We start from the raw sequence: 16,360 nt of genomic DNA on the forward strand, positions 1-16,360 counted from the left end.
CAGCAGTGGTCCTCAACCCTGGCCTACAGGGCCCACTAACAGGCCAGATTTTAGGTATTACCTTGGGGAGATGCAGACTAGAGTACTGCAATCACTAAGCAGCAAATGATATCACCTGGGATGTATTTCAGTTATCTTGAAAATCTGGCCTGTTAGTGGGCCCTGTAGGCCAGGGTTGATGACCACTGCTCTACAGAGTTCTACATGGTTGTTTGGGTTACCCCCATTGTGTGAAAGTGTCCAGGTTGGTTATTCAGCTTTTACAGTTATGGCCCTAAAGTGTGTATGTCAGTGTCTGTGTTATGGACTGTAGAGTGTAAGCCCTTTTGGGAATGGAAATGTTGCATGATATTGTATCGGTATATAAATATAGGAAATGATTGATGTACATACAGTATTTTCAAGTAAAGTAGTGCAAGGAGTAAAGAGAAATGTGTAGTATCCTTAGCAACCAATGAGCATCAGTCATGTATTAAACGTCGGTAAAGTAAATTCTTACTCTTTGCTATGGATTATAGGCGGTCTCCGGTTTACAAACACCTGACTTCCAAAGACTCCAACTTACAAACAGAGGGATACAACAGGAAGTGAGGAGAAATCTACCCCTAGGAAGGGTAATTCACTCCTGTAAGGGTTATCATGGGAAAAAGGTGTCCCCACTAAAGCCTTATCCCCAATCCTTGTTTCCACAAAATTTTCAAAATCCAATTGTCATAGGGTCAGAATGTGAGGTGAAATCTGAACCGGGGCACAGATACTAAATACATGTTACAGCGGTGTTAATCCTTCCCTATGCTATTCAAAAAACTTAAAAATGTACCTGTTCTGACTTACAAACAAATTCAACTTAAGAACAAACCTACAGAGCCTATCTTGTTTGTAACCCCGGGACCGCCTGTACTTCACTATTGTGTGCTCCTTGCAATATTTGATGAACAATCCCAATAGTTATAGAAGATTTAGGCCCAATCATTAAAATCTTAAAAAGGGTTATTTGCTAATGTAATTTCAATAGTAATTTTCAATGTTTTCAAATCTGCAGCTGTAATTAATATAATACCTGGTGATCTTGGTATGAAAATCCTAGTTAAGGCACTTCCTCTTAGGTGACAATGTTCTGTCCTTGCCCCTCAATTGCTAGTCACCCTGTCATATGCAATTTCAACAGATACTTTAAGCCGCCATGCTGACACAAATTGTGCAAGCGTGTTCACTCTTACCATCAAGAAGCTTTGGAGGGATTTTTTCTCACTTTCTGTTTTGCCTATGGAACAAAAAGGGAAGGCAAAGGTCCCCAATGGGACAAAGATGGCAAAAAAAACTGCCAGAGGTTATAATCGTCCTTTATTCCATTACAAAATGAAAAAAAAAAGTTATGCATTTTGTTTTTTTTTAATATTATTATCATGTGGTTCTCATTTTACGGGGATAAGAATTGCCATGTACCATGCCTCATATTACTGTTCATTGTGAGCCTAATGTATAAAAGTGTTTTATAGAAGAACAGTTCTTGTTGCCCAGATTACTCCAGAACCATAAAGGGGGAATCTGTTTGCTGAGGGTAAAAATTGTCTCTTTCTCTTTCGTTCATTGACGGACACAGCTTCTGTCATACTTGACCAATGGGTTATTCTGCCCCCTACAGGAGTAGGACACTAGGCAGGAAAAACTTCTGGCTACACCCATGGGCAGTCCCAGGGGGTATACTCCCTCTCCCTGCTATAGTCACGTTTTTTTCTGCCTAATTAGGAGTAAGGACCTAGTTCTTTGCTGGGATCCTTGGTCCTGGCAAAATTTTTTAGATAGCAAATTTTTTCCTCCTTGATTTTTCCTGTGATCTGCTATCAACTGTGGGACTGGGCGGCTGGCTGGAAATCTAGATCCAGTGGTCACCCTAGTCTGGTCAGGCGAGCATGCGCAGGCCTCAGCTCCACGCTAGGTCAGACGCGACATAACCCCACTGGACGGGGGCTGGCCCTGCGAGTTAAACGTCTTGCGCGGTCGCGTATGACCTGGCCTCGGCCTGAGTCGCAGCGTTCCTCCTGGCCGACAGCTTCACATTTCAATGGGGAGAAGAATCTGTCTGAAGCGGTGTCCACCGAGTTCCTGGTATAGTGAGTAGCTGTCCTCCCTCTACCCCTGGGTTCCCCTCTTTCCTGCAGGCACACCCCCTTTGACAAGTCCCTCATCTTGTCCCCCCCCTCCACTTACGCTGGGGATATATATATATTTTTTTTTGGGTGGTTTGGCCACCTTCCTGGGGTGGGGGCAGGGCGGTAATGGCGATGCGGGCAGCCAGATGATCGATTGTGCGGGGGGGAGAGATTTTACCAGGTGGGTGCTCCTGCTAGGGCCCCCCGTCCTGACTGGATCGGTCCTGAGGCCTGGTCCCCCCATTCTGGGTCCCTGTATGCCTTGTGGTTCTGCGCGGGCCGCCATTTTGTTGTAGCCTATGTATTCCTATACACGACGGCCATGTTTGTGTAGTCCGGCAGCCATTTTCTTGTTGTTTACTATTGCAAATAGCGGAAGCATTGATAGTGAAGCCCTGTGGGCGGCGATTTTGGCGTTGGGAGCCCCTCCTTATCCCCTGGTGCTGACTCCTCGATCATTTAGCTTCCTGATAACCGCACGTGTAGTACAGAATTTCCGGGTGCTTGCAGGTGCCTGTGTCGGCGGTTGGTGAGTCTGGTGGGTTCCTCTCCCTCTCTGCTGAGGATTGCTCTGTGCCTTGTGCTTGACGACCGGGTGGTGCTGCCAGTGCAGTGGGGGTTGTCCCTTAGCAGTGTGTTACACTTTTTGTGGGGTCCCCTGGTGACTTAAGGAGTCCTTGGAGCACGTTTCCCCACCTGATCCCCTCTCTGAGGCTGCGGGGCCCTCCGGGTCCCAACCATCCATCCATGCACTGACGGCGGTCCTAGAGTTCATTGTGCCCTGGGTTGAGGCAGGTTGCAGGCGATAGGCTAGAAAAAAGAGCCCCCTGCCTCATATGTCTCATCAGATCCGGAATCGAATTCGGCCACCGAGGACGTGGGCCACCCTGCTGGGTCTGCAACCACGCGCCTGCGATCCTCTAATAGTGATGATGACTTCTCCATGTCTGCGACTGCATGAGAAAAGGCGCTGGTGGATGCACTGATTGTATCTCTGCGTGAGACCCTGAAGATGGAGGATGCGGCTAAAGCTGCAATGAAGGCGCAGGTACCCTTTGGCACTCACAAGCCATCCAGAGCGGCAAAGGGGTTTCCTTTCCCCGCCTATTTTGACAGAATTGTTGCTAAAGAGTGGGGACGATCAAAGCGTCCCCATGGGGTTCTTAAGCACTTTACTAGGCATTACTAATGAGGAGTCCCTTCTTAAGAAGTGAACTGTGCCACCAGTGGTGAACCCTCCAGTTTCCAGATTGAAAAAGGCAACCATAATTCCGGTGGAAGAGTCCCCGGCCTTTAAGGATCCGGCTGGCTGGAAGGCGGAGGCTGTGGCAACATTAGCGGGTTTGGCAGTGAGGCCAGTATTTACCATTGCCCTGGTGTCGCAAACTCTGACCGAGTGGGCTAAGCTCCTATGCCGTGACCTGGAGGGTGAACAACTTCCTCCTGCTTTTGTTGAGCTGGCAGACCAGCTGGTCCAGGGGCCTGATGGTATCTACCTTCGAGGCGGTTCTGATTGCGCAGTTCCATACGAGGTCCCTGCAAAGGGAGGTTCTGACCAAATGGGACAAGACTCCACAGTCTCTGGACAATCAGATCCAACTGAGTCAGGGAACAAAGGAGTCCCTGATATGGTGGCTTTGCTCTCCGGCACTTCGGCTGGGAAAATCCTTCCTCCCCTTGTATTAGACAGTTGTCACCACAAATGCCAGGCTGTCTGGCTGGGAAGGCGTGCTCGGCAAGCATTCTGCCCAGGGGATTTGAACACTGAAAGAGTCCAGACTACCGATCAATGTCCTGGAACTCTGAGCGATCAGACTGTGTCTGTATCATTGGATGGATCTTCTTCAGGGATGCTCTTTGCGTATTCAATCGGACAATGCCACGGCCGTGGCTTATGTCAATCACCAAGGGGGCACAAGAAGTGCCCTGGCGGCTCTGGAGGTAGCCGGCATTCTAAGATGGGCAGAACGGTTTGTTCCAGTCCTCTCCACCGTACACATTCCCTGGGTAGAAAATTGGCAGGCGGACTACCTCAGTCTGCAAGCGTTTGCCCACGGGGAGTGGTCCCTTCATCCGGAGGTGTTTCATCAGCTGTGTCTTCAGTGGAGCACTCCTGAGGTGGATCTGTTGGCGTCTTGGCTCAAGAGAAAGGTGGAGATATTTGTGGCTCGGTCAAGAGATGCACTGGCAGATGCCACAGACGTGCTGGTGGCCCCGTGGGGCTAGTATTGTCTAATTTACACCTTCCCTCCTCTCAAGCTTCTGCCCAGACTCCTACGCAGAATAGAGGAAGAAAGGATTCCGGTCATTTTAGTGGCCCCGGAAAGGCCTCGCTGGGCTTCGTACGCCAATCTGGTACAGCTGGTCGCCAACTTTCCTTGGAAGGTTCATGTCAGGGTGGATCTGCTGTTCCAAGGACTGATCTTCCATCCTGCTTTACAGTCGCTGGCTTTGACGGCTTGGCTTTTGAACGCCAGGTGCTAAAGGATAGAGGTCTATCTAAGTCGGGGATTCCTAGGTTGTTAAAAGCTAGGAAATCTTAGAGTAAGATCTATCATTGTACGTGGAAGGCGTACATTGTGTGGTGTGAGTCTTTTGGGGTGCATCTTCACTCCTTTTCAGTGGCTCGGATCTTACCCTTCCTTTAACAGGGGATTGAACAGAAATTGGTCTTGAGTACCATCAAGGGCCAGGTATCAACCTAGCGGTCTTTTTCCAACAACCTTTGGCCACACACTCCCTGGTGCGTGCTTTTCTTCAGGGTGTCCGACATTTAGTTCCTCCAGTGTGGGCTCCACTGCCGCCTTGGGATCTTAGTTTGGTGCTTTCAGCTCTATAGAAGCCTCCCTTTGAAAATATTCGGGAGATTCCCCTGCTTATGCTGTCCCAGAAGGTGACCTTTTTGGTGGCCATCACCTCGCAGGGTGTTGGAACTGGCGGCATTATCCTGTCGTTCACCTTATCTGGTGATTCACAAGGATAATGCGGTGCTTCACCCCTGTCCATCATTCCTTCCTAAGGTGGTCTCTAACCTTCATTTGAATGAAGACATTGTGTTGCCTTACTTGTGTTCCAGGCCTAAACATCCAAAGGAAATTGCCTTGCATGCCTTGGATGTGGTTGGGGCAATTAGGGTGTACCTGGCAGATTTGGAGTCTTTCAGGAAGTCAGACTCTCTATTTGGGAGGGGGTATTCTCTGAGACCATTTCCAGATGGATCAGATAGACCGTGGTTCAGGCCTATTCCATCTGGGGGTCAGGTTCCTCCTTTCCCTGTCAAGGAGCACTCTACTAAGGAGCTTAGTGCTTCCTGGGCCTTCTGTCTTCAAGTGTCAGTGACGCAGGTTTGCAAGGCGGCCATCTGGTCATCGGTGCACACTTTTTCAAAGTTTTATAAAGTTGATGTGTTGGTATCTGCGGATGCTTCCTTTGGTCGCAAGGTTTTTCAGGCTGCTGTTTAAGAGGACCCGATCCTCTTTGAGGGTGTATTGTTTTTTTCAGGAGGGCTCCAGTTGTTTGGTTGAGCCCCTGTTGCCTGGTTGGCTAACATTTACCCTTGGGAATTTTCTGCTGTTTCTCACCCCTCATGTTTGAGGCCCCTTCCACACATACAGTCCGTTCAGTTCATCAGTTCAGTCATTTTAAAATGTATCAGTTTTTCATCCGTTTGTCCGTTTACATCCTTTTTTCGTCTGATCCGTTTTTTTGGCGGATGAAAAATAGTGCATTCATCCGTTCCAAAAAACGGACATTGATGGAAGTGGATGAAAACGGATGTTAACGGATAATCATTGATGTTTGTTTTTCATCCGTCAACGGATGAAAAACGGACCATATGTGTGAAAGGGGCCAGACACTGCTTTGGGATGTCCTAATGGTCAAGAATAACAGGAGTTGTGTTCGTCAATTAACGAAAGAGAAAATGGTATTTTTGACTTACCATAAACTTCATTTCTCTGATGTTCATTGACGGACATTACACCCACCCCTCTGTGGAGTTATAATTCTCTGACACTGCTTGTAACAAAACTGAGTGACTATAGTAGGGAGAGGGAGTATACTCCCTGGGACTGCCCATGGGTGTAGACAGAAGTTTTTTCTGCCTAGTGTCATACTCCTGTAGGGGGCAGCATAACCCAATGGTCAAGATTGACAGGAGCGGTGTCCGTTAATGAACATCAGAGAAATGGATTTTACGGTAAGTCAAAAATCCTATATTTCTACACTTTTATGCATGTGGCCCATTATTGATGGATTCCAGTGTGTATGTTGATGTATTCTCTTGGTGTTATGGACAGGGTGTGTCACAGCATGGGGAAGAGACGCTGTGTATCGACTGCAGAGAACAAGCCATCTTCAGGCTGCTGTGGAGTGAAGAAACCCAAACTGTGCCCTTCTCCAGCAGGCAGTGCCCAGCAGCCCCCAGCTCCTCATAACTGCCAGCCCCCTGAGGACAAGACGGTGGGCCCAGGTGCCCTCACCCCACTCTCCCGTCCCAATGGGACCACAAGCGGCAGGGAGCAGTTGGTGGTGACAGCTGAAATGGGCTGCTACTGCTTTGATGTTCTGTATTGTCACCTACATGGCTTCCCACAGCCTCGTCTGCCACGTTTCACTAATGACCCCTAGTAAGTCTATCTATAGCTTCTATCACTAGTGACCTCTAATAAAGACAGTGTAGCCATCACTTATTTTATTTATTTGCCAAACTGTATACTCCTATGTGCTGACAATATTAACAATACAGAATTGGCTTCTGGCTGGATGGAAAGGTAAACACACGCCAATGACATGACTCAAGAGTTAAGCTGGTCATACATTATACAATTTTCCTTTAGATTTACCAATATAATATGAGGTCAAACCTAAACACTTTGAATTTGTATGCAGGCCCTTGTACTATATAGTTGAAGGTAAACATAAAGGAAATGGAATAAGAAAATTGTATAATATATGACCAGCTTAAAGTTGGAAATGGAAAAAGGTTGATCACTTTTAGAAAGAAAGTAAAGCCTCGTACACACGCACCGATTGTTGGCCGTGAATTTTCGGCCAACGTCCGATCGGCCGATTGTCGGCTTGTTAGTATGATGCTTCCGACAACCGACTGCGACTTTTCGGCCGAACAAAATCTGGTGTGCATGCTATAAAATTTTTGTTGGCCGTCACCAGAACGGCCGATTGTTCTTCAGTCAGTACAGATTTCGGCAGACAAAAATGTGATAAGCAAGACTGGGCATGCTCCGAGAAGAAAAAACACACGAAAAGTCAACCAGAACATGACATCACTTCTGAAGTTGGTTGTTGTTGGCCGACAAAATTCGTGTGCAGTCTAGAGCACTTTTTAACCAACACAACAACACTGGAGAAAAGACGGCCGATCGGTCGGCCAACAATCGGTGCGTGTGTACGAGGCTTTAATGTCCTCATTGTTGGCTGGAGATGCTGACTAGCAGGAGACTTGCTATCTAGAAACTCTAGATGCCTGACTCCAATATGGGGGAAAATAAACCTCACAGCTGCTCAGCCTTCTTCCGCCCTATGTAGATCCAGCTCAAAAACATATGTCAGGGGTTTTCTAGTCTCTTTGTAAAAATGGAGACTGAAAATGGAGTTTGGATACTGCCAGGTGTATCTGAAACAGCAACTACCCCTTCCCCAACGTATATACAGAAAAAAAAAAGAGAAATGTGCCAGGGGAATTTAAATTGGGTAGATTTAAGCTTTTTAAAAATGGAAAACCACTTAAAAAATAACTTCAGACCAAACCCAGTAGTCTTTGAGCTACGAGACTCAATATTTATGTGTCTGCTTTTTGTTTGTGAATTTGTTTCTTTCCAGAAAAAGGAATTAAATGTATTGTCTTTATTTGGTGAACTTTAATAGTAAAAATTAAATGATTACTATAAAGTGTTTATATTTTCTTTTTTGGCAACCATCTTGAAGTGCACACAGGCCTAAGATGATTGCTACCTTATAGAGCCAATTACTGTTACATCAGTAAGCTGTTAGGCTACGTTTATACTTGGAGAAAACACCTGTCACTCCTCAGAAAACCTATCTGCGACGGATCATTTTTTAGAGGAGTTTGACAGGCGTTGAGGACGTGATATTTTGCTTCCTTACTCTGTTTCAACGCTTTAAAGCCCGCACATGGTTGCAGGGCAGTTGCAATGGTCAGCCTTAACCACTTAAGCCCCGGAATATTTTACCCCCTTCCTGATCAGGGCCTATTTCGCGATTCTGCACTGCCTGAATTTAACGGACAATTGCGTGTTCGTGCGACGCTGTACCCAAATGAAATTGACGTCCTTTTTTTCCCACAAACAGAGTTTTCTTTTGGTGGTATTTGATCACCTGTGTGATTTTTTGATCATGTGCTATAAACAAAAAAAGAGCGATAATTTTGCAAAAATAACAATATTTTTCAAATTTTTTCATATGAAATTCCCCAAAAAAATGTAAAAATCCAAATCTTTTAACATTTTAGGTCAATTTTTTTTCTGCTACATATGTTTGGTAAAAAAAAAATCACAATAAGCGTATTTTGATTGCGTTTACTAACTAAGGGAAAGATTTTTGTCTTTTTTTTTTTTTTAACGAGTAATGGCGGCCATCTGCGATTTTTTTTTGCGGGATTGCGACATTGCGGCGGACAGATCGGACCCTTGACTGACATTTTTGACACTTTTGGGGCTACCAGTGACATTACTACAGTAATCAGTGCTATACATATGCACTGTTACTGTAAAAATGACACTGGCAGGGAAGGGGTTAACTTTATTGGAGAAGGAGGGGTTAAGTGTGTCCCTAGGGGCATGCTTCTAACTGTGCAGGGATGTGGCTGCTTGCGTAACTACAGATATATACGATCCTGTATAGCAGGACTGTATGATCTCTGCACTTACACAGGGGAGAATGACAGGCGGCTTTGTTTACATTAGCCGCCTGCCTTTCTCCCGCTGTAAGGGACGATCGCGAGTGACCGGCGGACGTCGGGTCCACCGGTCACACGCGTGGGGATCCCAGTGAGCGAGGGGGGGGGGGGCGGGAGCGCTCGCCCCCTATTGGCTCGCAGGCTAGTGACGTACCCATACGTCACTTTGCCTGCACGGGGCTGACCGCCGCAGTATATGTACTTGCGGCGGTCGGCAAGCGGTTAATTACTTGAATGGGTTCTATGCCTATGGCTTCTATGCCTGCTAAATACAAGAGGTAGAATCTTTTCTCATCCATCTATTTTTACCACCCTGATAGTAGTACCCCACCAAAGTATAAACAGGCCTTTATGTCTGTGAGCACTCTGCAACCTGATCACAGTATCTGAACCATCACTACTAATGCCAGTGTCTGGCAAGAGCATAATCACACAAGGTGACATAAGAGTGAAGGGTCTCTTTTATCCAAGTTGTGGTATATCTAGTAGTAGTTCATTTCAACTGGACTTCTGTAATGTTGAAGAGGTGTCGTCGTTTATCCAAGCCACTTCTGAATCTAAAGAAGTGCCATGGGTAAGCTACAAAACTTCTACAACATTTCAGTCCAGTTGAAAGTGACTACTACTAGGTTAAAGCTGTCCCTAAACCAGTGGAGACTCATCACATATTTTTTTTATCTGAAACTACTTTAACCGAGACCTGCAGCTGTAACTCAATTTTGTAATTTGCTTTGCACTGAGTGTGGGCTTAAAGTGGTATTAAACTCAAAAGCAAAGAATTATTATTTTGCAGCTTACCATTTCTTAGATGTGATGGCTGCATTTGTTTTCTTTTTAGGCTTTCTTTATTTATTTTGCTATATTCACCTAGTGATTAAGACCCCGTTCACACTGGGGCGACCTGGTCGCCTGACAGGTCGCCGTAGGTCGCCTGGCATAGAGAAGCTGTGGACCCATTCTAATAGGAGTGACACAAGTCGCTCCGACTTAGAAAAAGGGTCCGGAGCTTCTTTGGGGTGACCTGGAGCGACCTGCATTGACTTCAATGTTATGAAGTCCGTGCCGGCCGCTCCGAGGTCGCGGTGCGAGCTGCGCGCCGCGACCTGTAAGGTCGCCCCGGGATGTCGGATCGCCCCACCTGGGCGATTTTTATTTTTTGCGCTATAAACAAAAAAGTGTGACAATTTTGAAAACTATAACAATATTTTTCACATTTTTTATATGAAATTCTCAAAAAAATATGTAAAAATCTAAATTTTTTAACATTTTAGGCCAATTTGTTTTCTGCTACATATTTTTGTTAAAAAAAATCGCAATAATAAATGACACTGGCTGGGAAGAGGTTAACTTTATTGGTGATCAGTGGGTTAAATGTATCCCTAGGGGCGTGATTCTAACTGTGGGGGGGCGTGGCTTGTGATGTAACCACAGAGACATACGATCCTACATAGCAGGATCGCATAGCCTCTGCCCTCTGTGCTTACATCAGGGAGAATGACAGACGGCTGTGTTTACATCAGCCGTCCGTCCTTCTCCCTCTCCTGTGGAAGATCGCGAGTGGCCAGCGGACATCAGAGCTGCCGATCACACGTGGGCTCGCCCCCTACAGGTGCCTGGGCGAGCGACATAGGTCTACGCCGCTTTGCCCAGGAGCGGCTGACTGGCGCAGTAAATAGTCGTGCGGCGGTCGGCAAGTGGTTAAATCTGCTAGTACTTCTAAGATTTCCCTCCCACCAGACTAACAATGCTGCTGTCCAAAGGTGCCCCTTGTGCTCACTCACTCAGAGTAGGGATACTCTAATATAGGAGGTATGTTACTGGCCAGATCACCAGGTGAAAACTGGAAAAAGAGCCTAAGAAAAGAAAACTGATGCAGCCACCATATCTAGCGATTGCTAGATATATTTTGGGTTCTGGGTTTAATACCACTGTAAAGCTGCTTTCCAGGCATACATACTTGAAGTTATTATACATGAACGGTCTTATCTGCCAAAAGCTTTGTAATTCTGTTTAGCCAATTTTGTGATCCAGTTAGCCTTGCCAGACAGCATAGCTAAGACCCTTGTCCTCCAGTGCATTTAAAATGTGCACCTTGGTCCAGGACCACCCCTAGTCTATTGACTGGACAATATAGGGACAGTCATGCACTGACTCATCCTTATGTATCACTGTGAATGATACATAGTGGTATTAGTTACTGTTTTTAGAATATCTGATTGGATTTTAGCTTTTAAAGCAATTCCTCCAGGTGAATGTAAATGTAGATTGCTTGGGCTTTTGCAAGTTTTTTGTAGTTTTTCCCCATTCTGAAGAAATCACCCTTAACATGTATTTTCTTAAACTCTTCTGCTGAATGGAAAGGGCTGTCTACATTATAAGTAGATGAACAATTTCAATTTCATAACACAAAAAGCTTCAATTTCTGCATCCCATTAGGTATACATAAGTTTTAGAAAGTATCTGGTATATATTAAACTTTTTCTGCAGAGGATGCCTGTAAATTGACTTATAACTAAATGAGCCGATCACCCAAGCAGGAAATAAGATTTCTGCATACATACCGTGTACATAAAGCTCCCATATTGGGGCTAGCAACATCTGAGGTTTTTTTTGTAATCATCACAGTGTTTTGTCTTTTTAGGAAAAATATTTCCTTTAAATTAAATGTATAGCCTTTTACATTTTTTATGCAAATAGGATTATCAATATGTGTTAAAGTTGTAAATGTGTTTCTATGTATATATTGCATATATATGCTTATGTGTTTTTTTGGGGGGAGCCATAGTTGCTCTTAACATACACTATATTACCAAAAGGATTGCCTTTACACACACATGAACTTTAATGGCATCCCAGTCTTAGTCCGTAGGGTTCAATACTGAGTTGGCCCACAATTTGCAGCTATAACAGCTTCAATTCTTCTGGGAACGCTGTCCACAAGGTTTAGGAGTGTCTATGGGAATGTCTGACCATCTTCCAGAAGCACATTTGTGAGGTCAGGCACTGATGTTGGCTGAGAAGGCCTGGCTCGCAGTCTGCGCTCAAATTCATCCCAAAGGTGTTCTATTGGGTTGAGGTCAGCACTCTGTGCAGGCCAGTCAAGTTCCTCCACCCCAAATTCACTCTTCTATATCTTTATGGACCTTGCTTTATGCACTGGTCCAAATCCTTTGGTGGAGGGGGGATTATGGTGTGGGGTTGTTTTTCAGGGGTTGGGGCTTGCCCCTTAGTTCCGATCAAGGGAACTACTTAAGACGTCAGCATACCAAGACATTTTGGACCATTTCATTCTCCCAACTTTGTGGGAACAGTTTGGGGAAGACCCCTTCCTATTCCAACATGACTGTGCACAGAGCTTGATAAAGGGTCGATCACAGCGGGCCCTTTACCACGTGATCAGCTGTCAGTCAATAACAGCTGATCACAGAAGTAAACAGAAGCCGGTTATCAGATTTTTTTTTTTACTCATGCTGTCAGCATGAAGAAAAGAAGAAAGCTGCTAACTGGCTGCTGTTAAAGGGACATCAGTCCCCTTTGTGCTCTCCAGTGCTGCTAATCAGTGCCCACCAGTGCCATTTATCAATGCCCACCAATGCCACCTATCAGTTCCTGATCATTAGTGTCACTTATCAGTGCTGCCTATCAGTGCCCATCAGTGCCTCATCATTAGTGTCACTTATCAGTGCTAGGATCAGTGAAGGAGAAAAACTACCTGTTAGCAAAATTTTAGAACAAAATATGAAAAAGGTTTTGTTTGTTTTTTTCAACATTTTTGGTCTTTTTTTGTTTGTTTAGCAAAAAATAAAAAACCCAGCGCTGATTAAATACCACCAAAATAAATAAAGCTTTATTTGTGTGATAAAAATTTCATAAGATTACAGTGTTACATGAGCGCACAATTGTCATTCAAAGTGTGGGAGCACCGAGGCTCCATTCACACCTGAGCGTATCGCTTTCAGGCGTTTTTTTGGGTGTTTTTTCAGGCGTTTTTCAGTCGTTTTTTGCAGGTGTTTGGAGGCAGGCATTTCCATCTAGGAAAAACGCTTGTAATCTACCAAAAAAGAAGCTCATGTACTTTTTCAAGCTTCAGGCGACAAAACATTCATATGTGAACAGGGGCTATTGAAATGAATGGGATTTTGCTTGTTGGGCGTTTTGAGACTTCACAGATGAGCGTGTTACGAGCTGAAAAACACTCAGGTGTGAACAGGGCCTGAAAGCTGAAAATTGTCCTGGTCAGGAAGGAGGTATAAGTGCCCGGTATGCAAGTAAAGTTCATGTGCGTGTAAAGGCAGGCGTCCCTATACTTTTGGTAATATAGTGTATGTGGGCTCTGCTTTCTGTTTTCCAGTGCTGCACAATGGTTTGCATTACTGCATTTTCTTACAGAGCAATTCAGTGAGTCGGTTGACTCATTGAGCTCAATGAACATGCAGTGCAACTCTTGTCCAGGATAAATTGCCTAAAGCATTTGTACAGCAATTGCCACGCCTGACTATAGGCCTCATGCACACTGGACGTTTTTACAGCGGCTGTGTTTGGCGTCAGACATTTTTTTCCGCAGCATGCTATCCTATGTGTCCATGCACACACAGGCTGTTATCAGCAGTTTTTGGAAGGGGCGTTTCTGGCTGGAAAAACCCCCAGAACTAGTGGGTTTTGAGAGGAGTTTTTCCAGGTGTAAAAACGATCTAACTCTAATAAAAGCTGAAAAATGCCAAAAAAAAGTGCGGTTATTCGGCATTTATCAACCTTTTTTTGAGCCATCAACTTTTGTGGGAATATAGTTTTGCTAAAAAATGCTACTGCTGAAAAAAAGCTAAAAAACGCTACTGCAAAAAAGCTGAAAAGCTCCTTCTACAGCTACAGCTTTCTACTGACGTTTTGATAATGTCCAGTGTGCAGGAGGCCTAAAGCTGGGCATACAGGGGTCCATTTTTTTTTTATCTAACCAGTGTGCTTATCAAAAAAAAAACTGAACAGATTCCCTTATCCACACAAGTAAGTTGCATTGACAAATCCTCCCTGTTGTGTTTTTGTATTGAAAAAACTGATTAGTGCTGTAGTCAATTGGCTGCATCACTGACTGAATAAAATTTTTCCTGCAAGCTCTTTTGTGAGAAGTCAGTCATTGGCTCCAACTTCTCATGAATGGGAACAGCCATAGATGGATCAAAATTCATCTGGTGCCTGCTGAACCAATTGATTTTTGATCAGTTTTTGGCTAGCTTAAGTCTTTAGAAAAGTGTCTTTTAGTTATTTCTTGTATCAGTTGCTGGAAACTCTGGGTGCAGCATAACACCTTTGGGATGAAAAACCTGCGGGACAGAGTACCCACTCACCATCCTTGGACAGTTGCGCAATCCACTGATGTCTTTGTGGGTGTTTTCATTCCGGGGTGCTACAGGTCCCCTGTGGAGTCACAGTTATGGTTTTGTTATCTAAGTTAGAAGATCCAGCAAGATGCTGAACAGGTTTTTACCTTTTGTGGCCACGTAGTCTATGTTAGTGAGACACTATATATAATACTCACACTTTTATTTAAACCGGTATGCAGGAATAATACATTAACATGTCATTTTTTGCTTTTCATATATTTACTTTGTTGATAATTTGCAGTGTTCTTTTGTTCACTTGTCTTATTACCAGTCCGTTGTTTGTTACCTGGAAGGCTGGACGTGATAAGCGTCTTCGTGGCTGTATCGGGACCTTTTCGGCCATGAATCTACACTCAGGTCTCAGGGAATACACCTTAACCAGGTACAAGCACCACAACACATTTTATCTATCAAGTGGTCAATAATTTTAGCAATATATTTAGGCTTAGTTTAGGGATACTTTTTATCATCCACCTCCTATATGTCTACTATATGATTAATCAGTAAACCGAAATTAGACTTTGCCAGCAACGTCCCTACTTGTTAGAAGAGGTTAAACTATTGGAACTGGATTTTCCAAAGACTGAAGTAAAGAGGGCGAGTAGGTTATTTATAGCAAGCTTCGTGATTTCAGGTTTTTTATTTTTTTTTTAGTGGAAAATAGGAAAGAATGATTCTGCTTGTTTGCAAGGGACATGTGTCAATTTATCTTTTACTTATTGTACTAACATTGATTTCTTGTTATCTAATATTTAAAGGGGATCTGTCCTTTGTGCATCCCTTTCGTTAATTTTTATTTATTCCCACACTGTTCACTTGAAGAGCCCAGTGTAAGCTTTAAAGTGATACTAAAGTTTTTTTTGTTTTTCGTTAAAAATACCAAATATGTTATACTTACCTACTCTGTGTAATGGTTTTGCACAAAGCAGCCCAGATCCCCCTCTTCTCAGGTTCCTCTGCAGCACTCCTGGCCCCTCCTGTTGAGTGCCTCCATAGCAAGCAGCTTAATATGGGGGCACCCAAGCCGAGCCGCAGCTCCCTGTGTCCTTTCAGACACGGAGCTGTGACCCAGCCCCGGCCCCTTTCTCTCCTCATTGACTCACTGACTTTGACAGCAGCAGGAGCCAATGGCGCCACGCTGCTGTCTCAGCCAATAAGGAGGGGAGTCCTGGACAGCCGAGTCTCTTGTGCAAATTTGCTGGATCTAGATGGACCTCAGGTAAGTATGAGAGGGTTGCTGCACACAGAAAACTTTTTATAGAATGCAATAAGTTAAAAAACTTCTACCTTTACAGCCACTTTAAGTTGGTATGGCTCAGACAGCACTCAGTCATGCAGATTTGCTATTGAAGAATTAAATGCTGCAGGAGGAGAGAGTTAACTACTCCCCTATACCTAGAAGTACCAAGTGTTTCATGGAGAGTAAATGAAAGGAAAGTATCAGCAATGAAGGAAATGGTCTATCTTTTGAACCTGTTACTTTGCACTGAATGCGTAACTTACAGGTTCTCATTTAGAGTGTGTGTAAGCTTTAAGTTGGCGGTGCCCTTAGGAGGACAGTCAGTCATAAGGATGATTTCACTACGCTCTGCAAGGCTAATATGCATCTTGGCTAGGTGTTGGGTTAAGCTGTTGAAGGCAATGGTAGTAGGAGGAGAAAGATGGTGGATTCCGGAGCTGCCGACGCTTTCTGTCTTAGGGGTAAATGCAAAACAAGGCACCTCACCCATCTAGTCCTTCTTCCCTTGAGACCAGTTGGCCAGTATGCATCTGCCTGTACCCGTTTTTTTTTTTTTTTTTATTGAAGTGCTTTTAATTTCTTATGTTCAGCAATAAAATAATTTTTCCTGGTTGTACTGCATTTCCCAATAAACAAACGTGTCCCAGGTTTC

General features: G+C 44.5%; 1 protein-coding gene across 1 annotated transcript in view; it reads left to right on the forward strand.

Annotated features, from left to right (window-relative positions):
* AMMECR1L (AMMECR1 like) overlaps positions 1-16,360 on the forward strand; it is an 82,562-nt gene that overhangs the window by 43,697 nt on the left and 22,505 nt on the right. Inside the window, exons 2-3 of the mRNA XM_082249685.1 lie at positions 6,452-6,781; positions 14,740-14,850. Of these exons, the coding sequence (XP_082105811.1) occupies positions 6,465-6,781; positions 14,740-14,850 (428 nt within the window). The 5' untranslated portion in view covers positions 6,452-6,464. The remainder of the gene's footprint in view (positions 1-6,451; positions 6,782-14,739; positions 14,851-16,360) is intronic.

Source organism: Pelophylax lessonae, assembly GCF_965119305.1.
Source record: "Pelophylax lessonae genome assembly, chromosome: 3".
Classification (NCBI taxonomy): Eukaryota; Metazoa; Chordata; class Amphibia; order Anura; family Ranidae; genus Pelophylax; species Pelophylax lessonae.